This window comes from Vipera ursinii (assembly GCF_947247035.1).
Source record: "Vipera ursinii genome assembly, chromosome: 7".
Classification (NCBI taxonomy): Eukaryota; Metazoa; Chordata; class Lepidosauria; order Squamata; family Viperidae; genus Vipera; species Vipera ursinii.
Window position 1 is genome coordinate 42,173,935 of NC_139521.1, and position 17,967 is coordinate 42,191,901.

Sequence of the window (17,967 nt, forward strand, 5' to 3'; positions counted from 1 at the left end):
TCGCGAGAGCGGGGGAAAAAAAAACGGGAAGCGGCGACCTTCGCGGCGTGTCTCTCCCACCCCTTTTCATTCAGTCGAGAGCGACGGTGAAGTGGGTGGCTTCGGCCGCCTGGATGCTGAAACTAGGTAGCGAGAGGGGAAGAGTTCCCCAGCAAGGGCATTAACCGAAAGGTGCCGCTCGGCAATTCTCCTGGTGTTCCCGTAGGTTCACTCTTTTTTTTCCCCGAAGGCGAGTGGCAACGCCGTCTGGAGTCCTTCTGAGGTTGTGGGTCCCTTAAAAAGTCGCGATTGTGAGAAATAAGAGGAGTCCAGTTGCGCTGACCTCGTGAGGTCAAAAAGTAAAACAGCGAATAAACGACAGGGCGGGTTTTATATAGAAGGAAGGCTGTTTCCAGGATGATATTCCAGTTTCCCGAGCCTTCTGGAGGAAAAGAGTGGACTGCAAACGGGCCAAAACTAATTTTTTAGACGGTTGAATTGTACGGCAAACAAATCTCTGCTGTGCTTTTTGGCGAGTTAGATTTTGCTGTCCTGTACGTTGACTTGTGAATGGGCCTATCACGTGCCATGAAATTGTGGGGAGAGAGTTGTGGGGTGGATTGTGCGCTGTAATGTGATGATTCGTGGATTTGAACCCTTGCGGTGTTGGCGCTTGCCAAAAGTCTGCTGGTGATTTGGTTGATGAGGTACGGACAGGGCAGGTTGGCACGTCTTGTTTCTGTATACGGCACAGGCTTTTATTTTTGCCTATTGGAATTACATTTGAACAAAGTAACGATAGTATTGTCATAAATGAATTAGGTAATTTTAATGCTACTCAAACAGGCCACCTAAATTTGCTTGAAATCATTTTAAAAAGTAACATAATAGCTCTTATATCACATCTAAATCTAAAAAATTGCAAGATTTTCTCTGAGAATGTCGAATTGATATTACTTAGGTAGCAATAGTGTCTCATTTACTGAGTTATACATTGAGCAACATTTGGATTTTTTTTCTCATTATTTGAACCAACAGATAGAATGAAGATACTTAATGGGATTGAACTACCAAGATTGACAGGTAGGAGCAAAAATATGATTATATAAATCATATCAGCTACTATCTGAGAACCATGCAATACAAATGTTTGGCTATGCATTTTTTTCTATAAAAAAATAAGGATGTTTATTTCTCCATTTTAAATAACATGGTTTATCACATTGTTTTCAAGGTTGTTACAATGTATTCCTCACTTGCCATTGGTTTTTTTAATTGAATTACTACCTCAGTATAGGATTATTGAGGCTATATTATTTATACAGTGGTTATCAAAATGGTTAGGTAAGGTAAAGGTAAAGTTTCCCCCACACATGCGTGCTAGTCATTTCCGACTAGGGGCCGGTGCTCATCTCCGCTTCAAATCCGAAGAGCCAGCGTTTGTCCGAAGACATCTCCATGGTCATGTGAACGGCATGACTAGACACCAAAGGCGCACGGAACGCTGTTACCTTCTCACCGTAGTGGTCCCTATTTTTCTACTTGCATTTTTACGTGCTTTCGAACTGCTAGGTTGGCAGAAGCTGGGACGAGTAACAGGCGCTCACTCTGTTACGCGGCATTCGGGATTCGACCCGCCAAACTGCCGACCTTCTGATCGACAAGCTCAGCGCCCTAACCCACTGAGCCACCGCGTCCCTAAAATGGTTATGACAGTATAAATCATTCTTACCTATATTGTTTTTTCAATGTAATATTGTTCTGTACTACTTTAATGTAATAGTGCCTTGTACATGAAGAGCATCAACCAAGAAAGTTACAAATGCTTTTCTTACAAGCACTGCAAGTAATCAAGCAAGCACAAGACAAAGAACTCAGTAACCTTTAAATATGTTTAAAGTTGCTTTTATATATTCAGAATAACAGTTGGAAGGGATCTTGGAGATCTTCTTATCCAACCCCCTGCTCAAGTTGGAGACCCTATGGCCTATACCTTTACAGACAAATGGCTGTCCAATCTCTTTGAAAGCCTTCAGTAATAGAGCACCCACAACAAGTGTGGGCTTACCAACGTCTTATTAAGTGATATTAACACTTCACATGATCTTGATTCTATCCTCTGTTAATGCATCCTAGGATTGTATTGGCTGTTTTGGAGGCTGCAGCACACTGCTGGCTCTTATTTAGGTGACTGTCCACTATGACCCCAAGATCCCTCTCATAGTTACTGCTGTTGAGCCAGGCTTTACCTAATCTGTACCTGTGTATTTGGCTCTCCCGCCCACCCCAGTGTAAAGCTTTACTTTTCTCTCCATTGAATTTTATTTTGTTAGATAGGGCCATTGTTCAAGTCTGTCAAGATCCATTTGGATCTTGAGCCTACCTTCAGGGATGTTGGCTGTTCCTGCCAGCTTGGTGTCATCTGCAAATTTGATGATTTCTATTCACTCATCTAAATCGTTTATGAAAGTATTGAAGGGTACTGAGCCTAAAACAAAACCATTGCTTACTTCCCTCAGTGTAGCTGTAATTTTATTAAGGACTACATGTTGAGTGCAGTTTGTCAGCCAATTACGAACCTGTTTGGTGGTAATGTCTGTCCCACAGTTTTCTAGCTTACCAAGAACTAGGTTGTAATCTCATTTATCAAATGTCTTACTGAAATCCAAGTATACTATATCCACAGCATTTGCTGCACAATACAGTGTACGGTAGTGGCCAAAATTGTGGGAACCTTTTGGGAAAAGTGTACATTTGAGATTTGATGGCTAATAACACCACTTATTTTTGGAATAGTACCATACTATTATAAATCAGTGGAAAGATACTTTAATCAAGAATGTAATGCAACAAAGTTTCTTCAATTATCTGTATTCTATGAAAAGTTATAGCCAAATAACCAGAAAAAGGAAGCACAACTTGCAGCTTTCCTTCATCTGATCGTAACCAATAAGCATGAGTGTTTACAGAGCCAATCAGGTGTCTCAATTGCCATTGTAAATCGAGGATTATTTGTATTAGTGAATCTTAAAAATTTTCAATGTGTTGTTATGTATGTGATAAAATGAATAATTAAGTTACAATTTTAATGTTTGCGTCAGATTTTGAAAGTTTTCCATTGGAAGCAGGGAAAGGTTGTTCAAATTCAGTGAAGAGTAAACTATTTCAGTTTACCAGAAATGGTTCAAGAAAGCAAATTGTAGTAGTGAAATATTAACTAAACAATGACATTGTACCAAAGGATAAAATAGCTTGTTATTGTTTGCTTTGCCTGCTAAATATAGGTGAACATTATACTGGTATCTATTTTTAGTCAAAAGTTCCTCCCACTCATTTAAACAGTGCATTTTAGTTGTACAGATAGTCTTTGACTTATAACCATTGGTTTAGTGACATTCACAACAGCACTGAAAAAAGTGACTTATGACTGTTTTTTACACTTCTGACTGTTGCAGCATCCCCATGGTCGCATGACAAAATTTGGATGCTTGGCAACTGGTTCACATTTATGACGGTTGCAGTGTCCCGGGGTCATGTGATCATCTTTTGTAACCTTGTGATAAACAAGGTCAGTGGGGAAGCCAGATTTCACTTAACAATTTTGTTACTAAGTTATGATTCATTTAACAACTCTGGCAGGAAAGGTCATAAAATGGGGCAAAACTCAACTGTCTCAGTTAGCAACAGAACTTTTGGGCTCAGTTGCTATTGTAAGCCGAGGACTAACTGTATAACAAAAAAAGGAAACTATTATATCTATGTTTTAAGAACCGTAAAGATTAATAACTTATAGTTTAGATACTATTCCAAAATTAAATAAGAATTTTCTTCATTTGAGTGGTTAAGTAAATTGGAATGTGTGGATGATCTTGGGGGCTAAGGGAAAGAGATACTGCCTAGGAAGCACTGGTCCTAATTGATCAGACAATAAAAAGTGATGGTGGGAAGTTTGTACAGGGAGTCCTCAACTTATGACTATTCCTTTAACAACCATTTGAATCACAGTGGTGTGGAAAAAATAACTTGTAGTAGGTCATCACATTTATGACCAGCACAGCATCCCCACCATCACACGATCAGAATTTTGGCACTTGGGCAGTACCAGTATCTTGTGGTCATGTGACTGGAATTGACGACCTTGCCAGGAATTTCTGATAAAATCGGTGGAGGTAGCTGAATTCACTTAAAGACACTGTAATTTGTTTAACGACTGCTGGGATTCACTTAACCACAGCAAAAGTCATAAAATCAGCTGGAACTCACTTAAAGGCTACATCACATACGGGTGCCTTACAATAAGGTAAATTTAGTTTATCTAGTCGTCTTTCCTGTCTGATTTACCCAGAAGAGCTGACATCAGTCTTGCAAGCCTCCTACTCTCTTCAAAAAAGAGAGGAATGTCGAGAATGGCCTGAGATCCTCAAGGAACCCCACCAATCACTGAGCATCTGGCAGCCATGTTCTTATAGTACAAACAGCACAAATTAGTTGAGTTATTCAGAAGCTCAAGCGGGGACAGAGAAGAGCAAGGATATATATTTTGGCTTTTAAATTACTTTTAGGAGATGAAAGGTGGAATGGCCGTTGCACCACCACTGAAGTCAGATGATCAGAATTCAGGGATTTGGCAGTGAACCAACATTTACAACCACAGGGTATGCTTCATCTCCCCCCATCCTCATTTCTCCCTTCTCTGCCCTTTTGGCCATTCTGCTGTTGGCAAGACACATCCAGCCAAGTCAACTGTAGACCTTCATGAGGCCACACCCCAAAAGGAGCAGCTGCCTCATCTGGGCACATTTTATCAACAGTGAGAGAAGACAGCGATGGTCAGCATGTTGTACAAGAGGTGGTAGAGTGCAGAATGGTGAAAAGGACAGGGATGGGATGAGATATGTAGGGGGCGGGTGGTGTTGAAGTGCAGACAAGCATGGCAGGGCAGGAAAAACCTTCCCTAAAACCACAACTATGAGTACTGGTCACACATTCTCTTGTTTAATGACTACTTCATTTAGCAACAGAAATTTCAGTCCCAATTAAGCTAGGACTAGCCATAAACAGTTTTTCATTTACAATTTTGGAAAATCTAAAGTAATTCACCATTCATTACTTTTAAACATTATTGTGAGGAGATATTAATTACAAAGTAAGAAGTGTTTTTCCCATCATTTTTATTAACACAAATATATTAGTTGGTTTTTAGTATTTTGTATATGCAACAGCAAACACTTCTTTTTATCTGTGTCCTACTTATTGTTATTAATGTTACGTTTGTCAAACAAAACTAATAAATTGCTGTGCAGAAAATGAAACATAATTATATTTGGCCTTATTTTTTTATCAACATTTGAAGCTATAGCCTTTTGGGAACTTCAGAAGAAAGGAGAATTGGAGCCCAAAGGACTGTGTCTATCCTTTTCACATCTGACTGTAATCACTGTTATAGTCACCCTACACTTTCTCCAAGGAGCTGGAACTTCAAGTGCTGATTTCCATAGAAAAACATTTTTGAAGTAGTCTCACAGAAGTTGGTTGATATGCTGGGACAAGACATGCAACTTGATCTTACCTCAATTATATCATCCAGTTACCATAATGAATATGGTGGTTTTTTTTTTTTTTTGCTCCCAAGTGAGAATTATTTCATGTCTGTCAGAAAGTAGGATTCCTCCTTTCCTAACATCCTGCAAAGTGCTTTCTGATATATAAAATATATAGAAGTAACAATAAAAGTAAACAAATCTGTATTATCACTAAGGGGAAGACTGAAGCTCTGTCATCATTCTACAGATTGAATCATTATAAAGTACATCTTATATCTCCATTACAAAATTTTGGAACCGATACTATCAAAGACATTGCTCCTTACAGTTTTTTCAATGTTCTGAGGTTGATGTTTGTTTATGTAATCCTACTCTGCATGATTAAACCACTATGTGAATTAAAGTTTATTCCCATTTGCTGAACAGGTAGTGCCGTATATTGGTTTAGGGTGATTCATTTTTAATTGAACATTTGTTTTTATACTGTAACTGCAAAAAGGTGGGTTGACAAAAGGTCACTAAATATAAATGCTTTTAAATTCTGCTACCTAATTCCTTTCTTGTATTGTTATTATTACCACAGTTCATGAGTAACTCTTTGCCAGTCCCTTTTTCCTAGGATTGAAAAGCTGTGATTGGTCAGTCACCCAGGTGGCTCCCTTGCCTAAAGCATTTCTAGAACTAATGGTATCCTATGAAGGTTTAGTCTCTTTGGCAGCTTCCCAAAACTGATTTAATGCTTTCTTGCATATATAAGTTTCAGTTTATTTACTATTAACTTTTTTGTTGACAATTGTATACAGTTCAAGTTCATGTAAGCAAATCAATATACTTTTATTGATACGAAAATTTATATATTTTTTCCTAGATGTGTTTTGCTAATGGGTGTGAGCAAGCTAGATGTCTTATATAGGCGTCTGCTTCTCACTAAGCTTTTTATTCAAGGATGGGGAAGACCAGAAGACTTAAAAAGGTAGGTTTTAAACAGTTTTCTAAAGGTAATTATTTGATGTTTCCATCTAAATCATTTTTGTTACTCTTAGTTAAGGCAAAAAGTGCAATTATATTATTTGTAAGGACAATAGCTTATAGTTGAGCAAAAATGTGAAAATTGGCAAAGTTCCTATAGTAGAGTTCATTAAAAGAAACTCTGTGTGTGTGTGTGTGTGTGTGTGTGTGTGTCTGAAAAATAGAAATACTAAACCTGTTGCAGTCAATTACATACAATTGTAATTACCTATTTATAGTATAGTATGCAGTCTTTTTTGTTCTTAATATCTGCAACTAATTCTTATCTTTAACAGAATATTTGAATTCAGAAAAATTATTGGAAACAGAGAAAAATGTCAAAATCTTGTTCCAAGGGACTATCCTGTGCACATTAATAAGGTACTGAAAATGAATCCATATACATGAATTGATTATGATTATTCACAACCATTTATTCAAAACATAAGTATTGAGGGTTGATAAAAAGAAACCTTGTATTTGATAAGGTATATATTGCTCCAGTTATTAACTCAGCATAGCTTTTGTGAACAGTTTACTTCTGTTTAGCAGAACTTGCATTTCTACATGAAAACTTTGATAATGACTGTAAAAATACAACGTTGTATAGGTTGAGGAGCAATCAGACTGCAAGATCCTTGATGGACACTTCATTTCTCCTTTGGCACATTATGTTCCTGATATCATGCCATCAGAGTCAATTACTGCAAGGTAAAAATAAACATATACTTTGAGTTAAAAAAAATATAGAACTAAGTAAGCTATGGACTAAATATAGTGATAAAGTGATACAAATGCACACATATTGTGCAAGGTATATGAGAAATCTATTTCATTTAAATAATTTTTCATTATTTTCTTTCTTTTAATAGGTTTCAATTTATAGTACCAAAGAGATGGAACAGCAAGTACAAACCTGTTTGTATTCATTTAGCAGGCACTGGAGACCATGTAAGCTTCAGTATTGTTCAATAATGGTTTGTCAATATTGCTATACCGGTAATACTTAATTTAACTTTAACTGTGTATTTTTAGTACTTTTGGAGACGACGAACTTTAATGGCCCGTCCAATGATCAAAGAGGCCAGCATGGCTTCATTATTGTTAGAAAACCCCTATTATATCCTTTTTATTTGAGTACTATATACCTTTGGATACAGAGGAGAGACAAAGTGTTATCCAGTGACTTATTGAATTCAGATATCAATATGGTAATAGAATTGCATCAATATGTGAGAAGCATAAATCTATTTGATTCTGAAATAGATAAGTGGTTTGTAAATTCACTGAATCACCACAGGATATAGTAATCATCTGGAGTTTGGGAGTCTTGTATTGACATTTTGCAGTCCACCCTTATGGCAAATCCCCACATTTCCATTTTTTAAATTTGTAGCCTAATGAGTTAGCAATGGCTGCATTAACTAAATATACTAATGTAACTATTTTAACGAGGTTTATTTGATTTAAAGTAAAGAGGTAAAAGGTTAAAGAACTTTTAAAACTATTTCACTTTATTTCCTTTAACTTACATCTGTCTATACATGGGTACAGAAAACCTAAGGATCAGTTGTAAGTATTATGATTGCATAAGCACAATAACAGCTTTTATTAATGTGTAGAAATAATTTTAATTCTAGTGCATTTTATTCTAATGCATAAAATGTGATCATGTTATGGAAAAACATTTCAGAACATTATAATACAAATATCGCAATTCATCCATTCAGTGGCCACACATTATTGAAGCTTGACAATGAAATGATTTAGGGAAACATTTTTGAGTATTATCTGCCAGAATATTTAATCTGTGATTCTTCATATCCTACCTGTGCTCTAGTATCACAGACACTGATTCTGCTTTAATATATTGCCCTAAATTTACTTATTCTCAGCAACTAAATATTACATGATTCAAATGTGTGGGTACTATATTTCACAGTAAATATTAAAAATGAACGTTCTCGATGTGATTTTCTTTCTGTTCCTGCTGAATAAGCTGGTAACTTAGAGGAATTCAAAAATAATCAGTTTATAAACAGACCTGCAAGAATTATTATTTCTGTGCTTTCCTCTACAATGCTGGATTTTGTTCAGACACCAGATCTATCCACTGTTAGAACCTAGAAGAGGTACAGTTAAACTTATTGTTCCTATAGAAAACAAACATGTTATACTGTTGCTTAGAAAAGATAGTAATTTACCTGTAAAACATGACAAAAGTTCAAAAGTGTAATACATTAATACTACATGGCTTATATGTGGTTAAAGTCCACAGTGTTTTCTTTTGGCATGTACAAGTACTAAGTCAATACAGTATGTTCTTTCTTTATCTAAATGAAGAAAATATAATTTTATTATCCATCAATACCAATTATATTACTGTTTTGAGATTTGGTTTAGTTTAAATGGCTTTCTTGTGTTGAATGGTCTAGATTATTGCTTTAACTAATCCCACTTTTCCATGTTTGAGTAAAAAACAGATAACAATATATGGGTATTTCACAGCAGCATTTAAAAGGACAGTTCTTGGGTTATTTGCAACTAAATAATAGATAGCAAAGCCATTTCACCTGAATAAACCATAGTCACTAAACCCTAACTTTCTACAAGCGTTTTTAACACACTCTTTTAATCTGTTTTAATAAAATTAATACACTTGAACTTGCTGTTAATATATTTCTTGAAACAAGTAATCTGGCTTTTCTTTCCTTGGGAGGAAAGAAGATCCTGTCTAAAAAATGTATCTGACCTATTTGTGATGGGAGGAGCTCTTGTCTTAGAATCAGCTACTCTTTTGCATTGGCTGGAAAAAGAAGGATATGGACCTCTAGGAATGACTGGCATATCCATGGGAGGACATGTAAGCTTAAATCTTTAATTAATAATAATTTTATTGAAGTAGATGGTAGCAACCCAGTTGAACTTGTCTGAGCCCTAAAAGGTCAGATCCAGTTACCAGTGGTGCTGGAATGGAGATGACTTGGAAATTCCAGAGTATGGACTGGATTTGAAAATCACAAAAAAGACCATTTAAAATCACATTTATATTGTGACAAACAAAAGTGGAAGGATAACATATGTTTATATATAATCATTAAAAGCCGAGCTTCACTCAAAGGGAACTTAATTCCTAATAATACTTACGTTCTTTAGTGCTATATTACATTAAGTGGGAAACATCCAGCATAATACCTAAAACCTGATTGTAACACATCAGATTGAGAAATGTGTGAGGACTGAGGTGGTTTTCTAGTGTATATATATATATATATATATATATATATATATATATATATATATATATATATATATTCATAGATTCTCGCGGGTGTCTGTATGTGTAGATCTAGAGTCTCAGGTTTCTTCCCGTGTTCCATATATATATATATATATATATATATATATATATATATATATATATATATATATATGGTAAAGGTTCCCCCGCACATGCGTGCTAGTCGTTTCCAACTCTAGGGGCCAGTGCTCATCTCCGTTTCAAAGCCGAAGAGCCAGCGCTTGTCCGAGGACGTCTCCGTGGTCATGTGGCCGGCATGACTAGACGCCAAAGTCGCACGGAACGCTGTTACCTTCCCACCGTAGCGGTCCCTATTTTTCTACTTGCATTTTTACTTGCTTTCAAACTGCTAGGTTGGCAGAAGCTGGGACGAGTAACAGGCGCTCACTCTGTTACGCGGCACTCGGGATTCGATCCACCAAACTGCCGACCTTCTGATCGACAAGCTCAGCATCCTAACCCACTGAGCCACCGTGTCCCTATATCTATATATATAATAACGCAATATGGGAAAGTTTCTGGATTTAAGGTCAATATACAAAAAACTAAAATGTTGTCTAAAAACATGACAGTATCACAAAAGGCTGTTTTAGAAGAGCTAACGGGATTTGAAATAGTTAAAAGGGTTAAATATTTGGGGATATATTTGTCACCCTCAAATGTGAAGTTATATAAAAATAATTATGAAAAGTTATGGGGAAAAGTACAAAAAGAATTAGATATATATAATGGCATATTTGCAGTTATACTATCAAAGCCTGTAATGACAATTGTTTTATGTAATTGCAAGAAATAAAAGAGTTTGACATGGGAAGTATAGATTCATAATTAGTATATTTTTTAAAAAAACATATTAAAGTGAATATAATTTATGCAACATTAGACTTTGTCAGGGAAACACAAACTTTCAACTTGGCCAGTGATAACTGTCTTGCTGTGATGTGAACATTAGATGGGATAGTCTTATTCAGATTGTCTAACTATCCCTAGAATAAATGCATCATACAATGTTCTAAATTTAAATGAAATTCTGTTCATGTGTGATTTTATATAAACTTTCATATGGATCTCATTTAGTAAGGATGTTTTGAAAGCAAGTATAAAGCTTAATACATTTGAGGAATACAAACATTTTTCTTCAATAGTTTTATAATATGAACTGTATTTCAGATAATTTCAGATAATATCTGCTATATCCATTGCTATATCCATTTCTTTAATAAGCATTAATACCAATGCTGTTCAAATTCCATTACTTGGCTTCATATGAGATAGGAAGCTGATATTGAAAAATGAATTATATGGCAATTTTTCATACCAATTTATGAAAAACATTTCATGTTTTCATTTGTACTCATGGGAAAAATTACCATTATTTTTTTTTTACAGATGGCATCATTAGCAGTATCAAATTGGCCTAAACCATTACCATTAGTTCCCTGTCTGTCCTGGTCTACAGCCTCTGGTGTTTTTACTACGGTAATACATTCTTTGTTGGTATATAATTATGTAAATTCTTTGAAAGCATCTCACCTTGAAATATTAAAGCAGGGGTGTCAAACTGGTGGCCCGCAGGCCAGATGCATCATGTGCAGGCCACACCCACTCTGGCTCCACAAAGGCAAAAAACATCACAATACGTCACGTGATGCGATTGAGTTTGACACCCATGTACTAAAGCAACCATATCTTTTTCTAGAATCAATGGGTATTTTATAATCTCTACAAGTTGACTCCATTGCACATCTACCCAGCCAATTTGTTTAAGTAGGCTGTTTTACTGTTGCAAACAGATGCATGATATACATTACTAAGTGTTGCTTTTTTCAAAGGATTTGCACATCCCTAATCTATAAGGTCCATGTGTTTAAACCTTGAATATCTGTTGAGTGCTTTGTTATGACAAAAAGACTAATCTACAACATGTTTTTAATTGTAACATAGAAATAGGTTCCTTTTTCTTGTGATTATGACACTATTTCAATCTGATCTAATTAAATGTTTAAAATTCCTGCCCAAATGCTTCATTTCAAAATGGATTTGTTGCTTGGAAATCATATGAACTATTGACCCTTTCCTTTGTTATTGAATCCAGGAAAACACTTGCAAAGTGATGGAAATTTAACAAAACCCTGGCATAATTAAAATTCATTCTTAAACAGAGCATATACTGTATAATCCATTGTACTTTATCTTTAATTTCAGGGTGTATTGAGCAAGGCAGTGAATTGGAGGGAACTAGAGAAACAGTATTATAGTCAGAGTGTTTATGAAGAAGAAATAATTCAAATGCTTGAATATTGTGGAGTGAGTATAAATTAATTGTAACTCCTATACAATTTCTGATAATTGTTTAATTTTGTAATTGTAACCCCACAACAATTTCTGGGAGCTATTTTAATGCAATAGTAGTTAAAGCTTTTTACAAAACTCTATTATAACACATGTTTTGTATTAGTCTTCTGTGAAATTATTTTTTCAGTTATGTGTAACAACCAAGTAGTTTTTCTTAATCTTTGAAAAATTTCTGAGATGTTTAGCTACAATTTTTAAAGTCAGAAAAGGGTCTATATATTTTTATAGAATAACTCTATTCCTAATTGGAAAATGGAATTTGAACTGTTATACTAAAGGTAATTTCTGTGTGCATTACTGAAATTTTTAATCCTTTGAGAAATCTTTTGTAAAATAAATACTAAATGAGTATAAAAGGTAAAGGTTCCCCCGCACATCTGTGCTAGTCGTTTCCAATTCTAGGGGCCGGTGCTCATCTCCATTTCAAAGCCGAAGAGCCAGCGCTTGTCCAAGGACGTCTCCGTGGTTATGTGGCTGGCATGACTAGACGCCAAAGGCGCACGGAATGCTGTTACCTTCCCACCATAGTGGTCCCTATTTTTCTACTTGCATTTTTACGTGCTTTCGAACTGTTAGGTTGGCAGAAGTTGGGACGAATAACAGGCGCTCACTCTACTACGCCGCATTCGGGATTCGACCCGCCAAACTGCCGACCTTCCGATTGACAAGCTCAGCATCCTCTTTTCTAATAGAGGTTTCTTTAAACTTGAGGCAGGATACTAATGAAATATTAAAGAAGATGATGAGGATGTTTGAGATTTAGAGAATGACATTTTCAGCAGTTGTGTCTTCCTTCTGCAACTTTTTGCTCCCTGGAGTCTCACATTTCTTTCCATAAAATGATGAAGACAGTGCTCTTTAAGTGGTATTTGTGTAGAATGATTAGCTCAAGAGTTTATATTGCACTTTTTATTAATCCCATTTATATCCCACCCTTCTCCGAAGACTCAGGGCGGCTTACAATTTAAAGCACAAATCAATGTGCTTCGCAATAGCCTTCATTCTATGTATATGCCTGCTTATTAGGGCTTTCGCCCCCCCCCCCCCCCAGCAGCATTTTTACAAAGTCAGCTTATTGCCCCCAACAATCTGGGTCCTCATTTTACCTACCTTGGAAGGATGGAAGGCTGAATCAACCTTGAGCCTGGTGGGATGCGAACCTGCACTAATTGCAGGCAGCTGGTGTTACTTAAGGAGGCATTAGCCCACTGCTCCACCAAGGCTCTTAATATAGGTAGTCCTCAAATTACAACCACAATGGAGCCAAACATTTCCTTTGCTAAGCAAGATAGTTAAGTGAGTTGTGCCCCGTTTTACAACATTTTCTGTCACAGTTAAACAAATCACTGCAATTGTTAAATGAATCATAGGGTTGTTAAGAGAATATGTCTTCCTCCATGGACTTCGCTTGTTGGAAGTTGGCTGGAAAAGTTACAGGTGGTGATCACATGACCTGAGGACAATGCAACTTTCATAAATACATGCCAGTTGTCAAATGCCCAAATTTTGATCACATGACCATGGGGATTCTGCAACGGTTTTAAATCCATAGTGCCAGTTGCTAGTCAGACTAGTTAGTTGCAGCTAAAAAGGATTTTGCTAATTTAGTGACATTGTTTCCATTTTCATTTATTTGTATAAAAAGTGCTAGTGTGGAATCCATCTTATATGAAAATACTTAGCTACTAGAAATTACTAATTATTTTGGCTATTATCATGGGGTTACATAGTCCACTTCCCTTGCCCCATGCACGTGGGGGCGAGGGAGAATCCTTTGGCTAATAGTCTGATTGCTGCTTTCTGTGCCAATCAGTTTTCAAAACATCTGCAAAGGCAACCCCACACTCAGTGCATGGTAGTTAATCCAGTTACAAAGTTTTCAGTGCATGAATGTCTTTCAGTAGACAGATGTGTGTTTGCAAATGTATCAGCACTTATTGTCACTAAGTTTATAAAAAATTAAATGACTGATATGAGCTACCGACATTTCTCATAATATATGGCAGGGAGAACACTTGAGTCTCCAATCTATTAATCTTTAGCAAATTAATCTTCTGAAGACTTCCTTTTCCTCAGTTTATTTTAAGAGATAATCAAACAGAATTGGCAATGTGGGGACATTTTCATATACATTAGAATGGTAGCAATTTATCAGTAATTTTATGGTGCTGCTTTATGTTTATATGTTTTGATAGGTCATTCACAATAGAAAGCAAATTGTTTTTAATAAAAGTAGAAACAATAGAAACAATAGGAAAACATTAATGCTCATATTTCTTATTTTAAAAAAATCTCGAGTTTTGTTTTAAAATAAGAATGTAAGATAGGAATTTAATAAGTATCCATTTAGTACATATTTTGGGTATGTGTTCAGTTAAAATACAAGAAAATTTATATAGAAATCTAATTCAAGAGATCAATTTGTTTTTACACATTTTAAAACATCAAGTAAGATGTAGGTTTGATTGAAAAGAGAACATTGAAAAATATGCCAAAGTGCTTCAACTTTAATAAATATTTCTATTCAGACAGATTCATTCAAGATGGGACAAGACTTTGTTAAAAATTCTCCAAGCAGTGTGGACAGCTTGAGTTGTCTGGATCTCAACTCCAGTATTCTGCATCTGGATATCAGAAACGAAGTTCCTTCTTCAGAAATGGACCACTGCCTTAGTCCTAATAGAAACAATCTAAGCTCTTCAACAGAAGGATTGTTGGTGGAAGATGTACCCAAAATGCAGTGCATAAACCAGACATTTTCAACCAGCATCAGTAGTACTAACTTTTCCAGTGAACAAAAGCATCTGATAAGTGGTAAAAAGGACAGTTTACAAAGGGAATCATTACGATTTATGAAAGGAGTAATGGATGAATGTACCCATGTTGCTAACTTTTCAGGTACATGCTAATTTTAGAATATTTTAGATTTTCTATGTTCTTTATTAATTTATAATCCTATTTAATAATTCTCCATCTCTGAACACTGTTCATAATTTTTATGATATTTTTTCTAAGTTATCTTTTCCATATGTGCATTGAATTTGCTCTTATGTTTTTCATATTTTTTATAGACAGCAAATGCTTATTCAACTTTACCATTAACCCTATTCTAATTCCTCATGAAATATAAATATTTATTTCTGCAGTAGCAGGAAAACTGGTTTAATTTCAGAAATTTTAGTGTTAAGAATCTTTTCTAAAGTTAACAAATTTATCTTCAAATAAATTGTTGTCCTCAGTTCCAGTTGATCCCACACTGATCATAGTTGTCCAAGCTAAGGAAGATGCCTATATTCCAAGAACTGGAGTGCGTAGCCTTCAAGAAATTTGGCCAGGATGTGAAATCAGATACTTGAATGGAGGTCATGTTAGTGCTTATCTCTTCAAACAAGGATTGTTCAGGTTAGTCCTTCAGAGTAAGCACTGAAAATTAAGTGTAGCTGCTGCTTAAATCATTTAAAGTATTTGTATACTACTTATTTAAACATTCAAAATCAGTTTAACATAATTCATTACAAAATAAACTCCAAAGAATGTTAACACAGTAGCTCTAATAGTATAGTAAACATTATTACACTTTTTAAAATACTTTATACATATCTGTGTAGAGACTTTTGATATTACAAAGTCTCCTTGCATCCCCATGAACTAGCAATCTATAAATCGTGATGCAGAAAGTAGGATATCCTCAAGGATCAATAGGGTCTAGGAGAAATAATTGAAAATGGTCTTTTAGGTTTTAGTTTCTACTAGATAATACATGATCCTTTGAGTCATCATTTCAAAGATATTTCCATATCAGATTCCTCAATGGTTTCAACAGTGGCAGAGCTCCTAACATATTGGAAAGGTTCTTAAAAATTCAGAGAGACATTATATCTGCTTGAAAGCAGCCCATGTCAAATTGTACAGCATAGTCAAGTATCAGCAGTTGACCATAGGAAATGTTTTATGACATTCTATAGTTAGTTTCAGGGGTAATGCTCACTTTGGTATGTAATTTTCTACATTTTGCAAATAGAATTCTAATTTGTACATGAAAATCTGATTACCTTGTTGATGTGGCCCATGAAGTTGTAGTTTATGGTGACAGCATTCAAGTTGAATTTTACAATTTAAAATAATAAAGCTTTATTGAAATCAATATCCAAGTGATATTAGTACAATTAATTTTCTTTTTTTCTTTTAGGCAAGCCATATATGATGCATTTGAACGCTTTGTTCAGAAATATTTGGCATAGTCTTCTGTCAAATTGTTCCATGTACTTTTACTCCTGTGTGGATCCTGATATTCATGAATAGACAAACAACAAGATTGTAATCAAATATAACTTTTTAAAGTTAGATTTGTGGTGCTAAAGTGATTTTAGCAAAAATTGTTAATATTGGTATCTTAAATCTGCAAAATATGCTTTGATTAAAAATTAATATGATTTGGAAAGTTTATACACCCATAAAAGACAGACCAATTCAGTATTGCCAACTCTTAAATTTCAACTTGCACACTTCTTTTGTTCTACTTTATTATAAAGATCCAAAGAAATAGTATTGCATTACAGCAATATAATACTAGCTCCTAAAGGAAAAAATATATAAATTGGGCTTAATATATTGAAATTTCCCCTGCCTATCTCTTAGGATATTCTATATTCTAGTTTGAATTATGATCACGTACAAATACAGTATCCAGAGTTAATTTTTTTCTACTTGAGCTTGATGAGTAAATTTAGTGTACTTAACTAATTTTCCTGTACTATTTTTCATTTTATTACTATATTCATTTAACATGATAGCAATAACCTGTGCCTTAAAAAAAGATGCACATCTTGAACTACAAGAATTGGAATAAAGATTGGCGTTTCTGTAAATGTTGCATGTATTAATGTTTTGATAAATTTCTTGAATATTTTTAAAAACTACATGTTGCATTGATAAGAGATTATGCTACAGTTCCTTGTTTCTATTGCTCTATAAAAGTTTGTAGTAGTTTTCTTACAGAAATTCAAAATTCTTTCATTGCATAATATTGCTTCTGTAAAACCTTAAATATGTACTTTTTATAATTGGAATTTAAAGTTAAGTGTATTGATAACCATGTGCACAAATATTCCTTGAGTCTTCACAACTAAAAATTTCCTGTTTGTTCCTAACCACTTTTAATAGTTGCTCTGGAGTAGAGTAAGATAGCAATATTCAAGATTGTAGGCCAGGGGTGTCAAACTCAATTTCATTGAGGGCCACATCAGCATTATGGTTGCCCTCGGGGGGGGGGTTGTGGCCAAGTGGGTGTGGCCAGCTCAATGCTGCTCACTCAGCGCAGCTTACTCGAATGAAAGAAAGTTGGCAGCAGTGCCCCTGAGGGGCAGGCAGGGTGGCAAAAACAGTTTTTAGCGCTCAGCTCTACTATACCAGCAAATCAAGCAACCGCACCAGGGTTACCCTTGTAGGTAGGTGCACTTGAAGTAGGCAGAGTGCCACTCAACCTGGTTCCCAGAGGGCCAACTTTCCCCTTTGGCCTCGAGGCCCCTGAAAAAGCCCTAGTGGGGTGGGGCCGGATATTGGCTCATTGCAGGCACCCCGATGAGCATTGTATAGCCGTAAGATAGGTAGTCCTCGTTTAGCAACAGTACAGTTACAACAGTGGTGACAAAGTAACTTGGCAGCCAATCCTTGCATTTAGAACTTTTTCAGGTTTGTGTGGCAAATGGCAGCTGAAGTAAGATCCTAAGTCAGTTGCAGTTTCACTGAGTGACTGCATTGCTTAACAACCGAGTAGGTGGT

At 35.5% G+C, this 17,967-nt stretch overlaps 1 protein-coding gene across 6 annotated transcripts; it reads left to right on the forward strand.

Moving 5' to 3' along the window:
- Positions 1–10: 10 nt before the first annotated feature.
- Positions 11–17,273, forward strand: ABHD18 (abhydrolase domain containing 18). Of its 6 annotated transcripts, none has more exons than XM_083367744.1 (14): positions 11–126; positions 1,018–1,062; positions 6,391–6,495; positions 6,827–6,911; positions 7,141–7,241; positions 7,403–7,481; positions 7,566–7,650; positions 8,075–8,102; positions 9,255–9,393; positions 11,221–11,310; positions 12,037–12,138; positions 14,715–15,084; positions 15,426–15,592; positions 16,381–17,272. In XM_083367744.1, exons 3-14 carry the CDS (start codon positions 6,404–6,406, stop codon positions 16,486–16,488), a joined length of 1,446 nt encoding a protein of 481 aa, XP_083223870.1. In that variant the 5' UTR covers positions 11–126; positions 1,018–1,062; positions 6,391–6,403; the 3' UTR covers positions 16,489–17,272. The 6 variants fall into 6 exon arrangements, with proteins under 6 accessions (XP_083223870.1, XP_083223874.1, XP_083223873.1 ...); XM_083367748.1 differs by having other exon boundaries at positions 15,426–15,588; positions 16,376–17,268; XM_083367745.1 differs by having other exon boundaries at positions 82–201.
- The last annotated feature ends 694 nt before the right edge of the window (positions 17,274–17,967 follow it).

Coding starts and splice junctions, on each gene's coding strand:
- ABHD18 (XM_083367744.1), top strand. CDS start 6,404: ATGGGTGTGAGCAAGCTAGATGTCTTATATAGGCGTCTGCTTCTCACT. Junction 11,311..12,036: donor CCTCTGGTGTTTTTACTACG/GTAATACATTCT, acceptor CTTTAATTTCAG/GGTGTATTGAGCAAGGCAGT. Junction 12,139..14,714: donor AAATGCTTGAATATTGTGGA/GTGAGTATAAAT, acceptor ATTTCTATTCAG/ACAGATTCATTCAAGATGGG.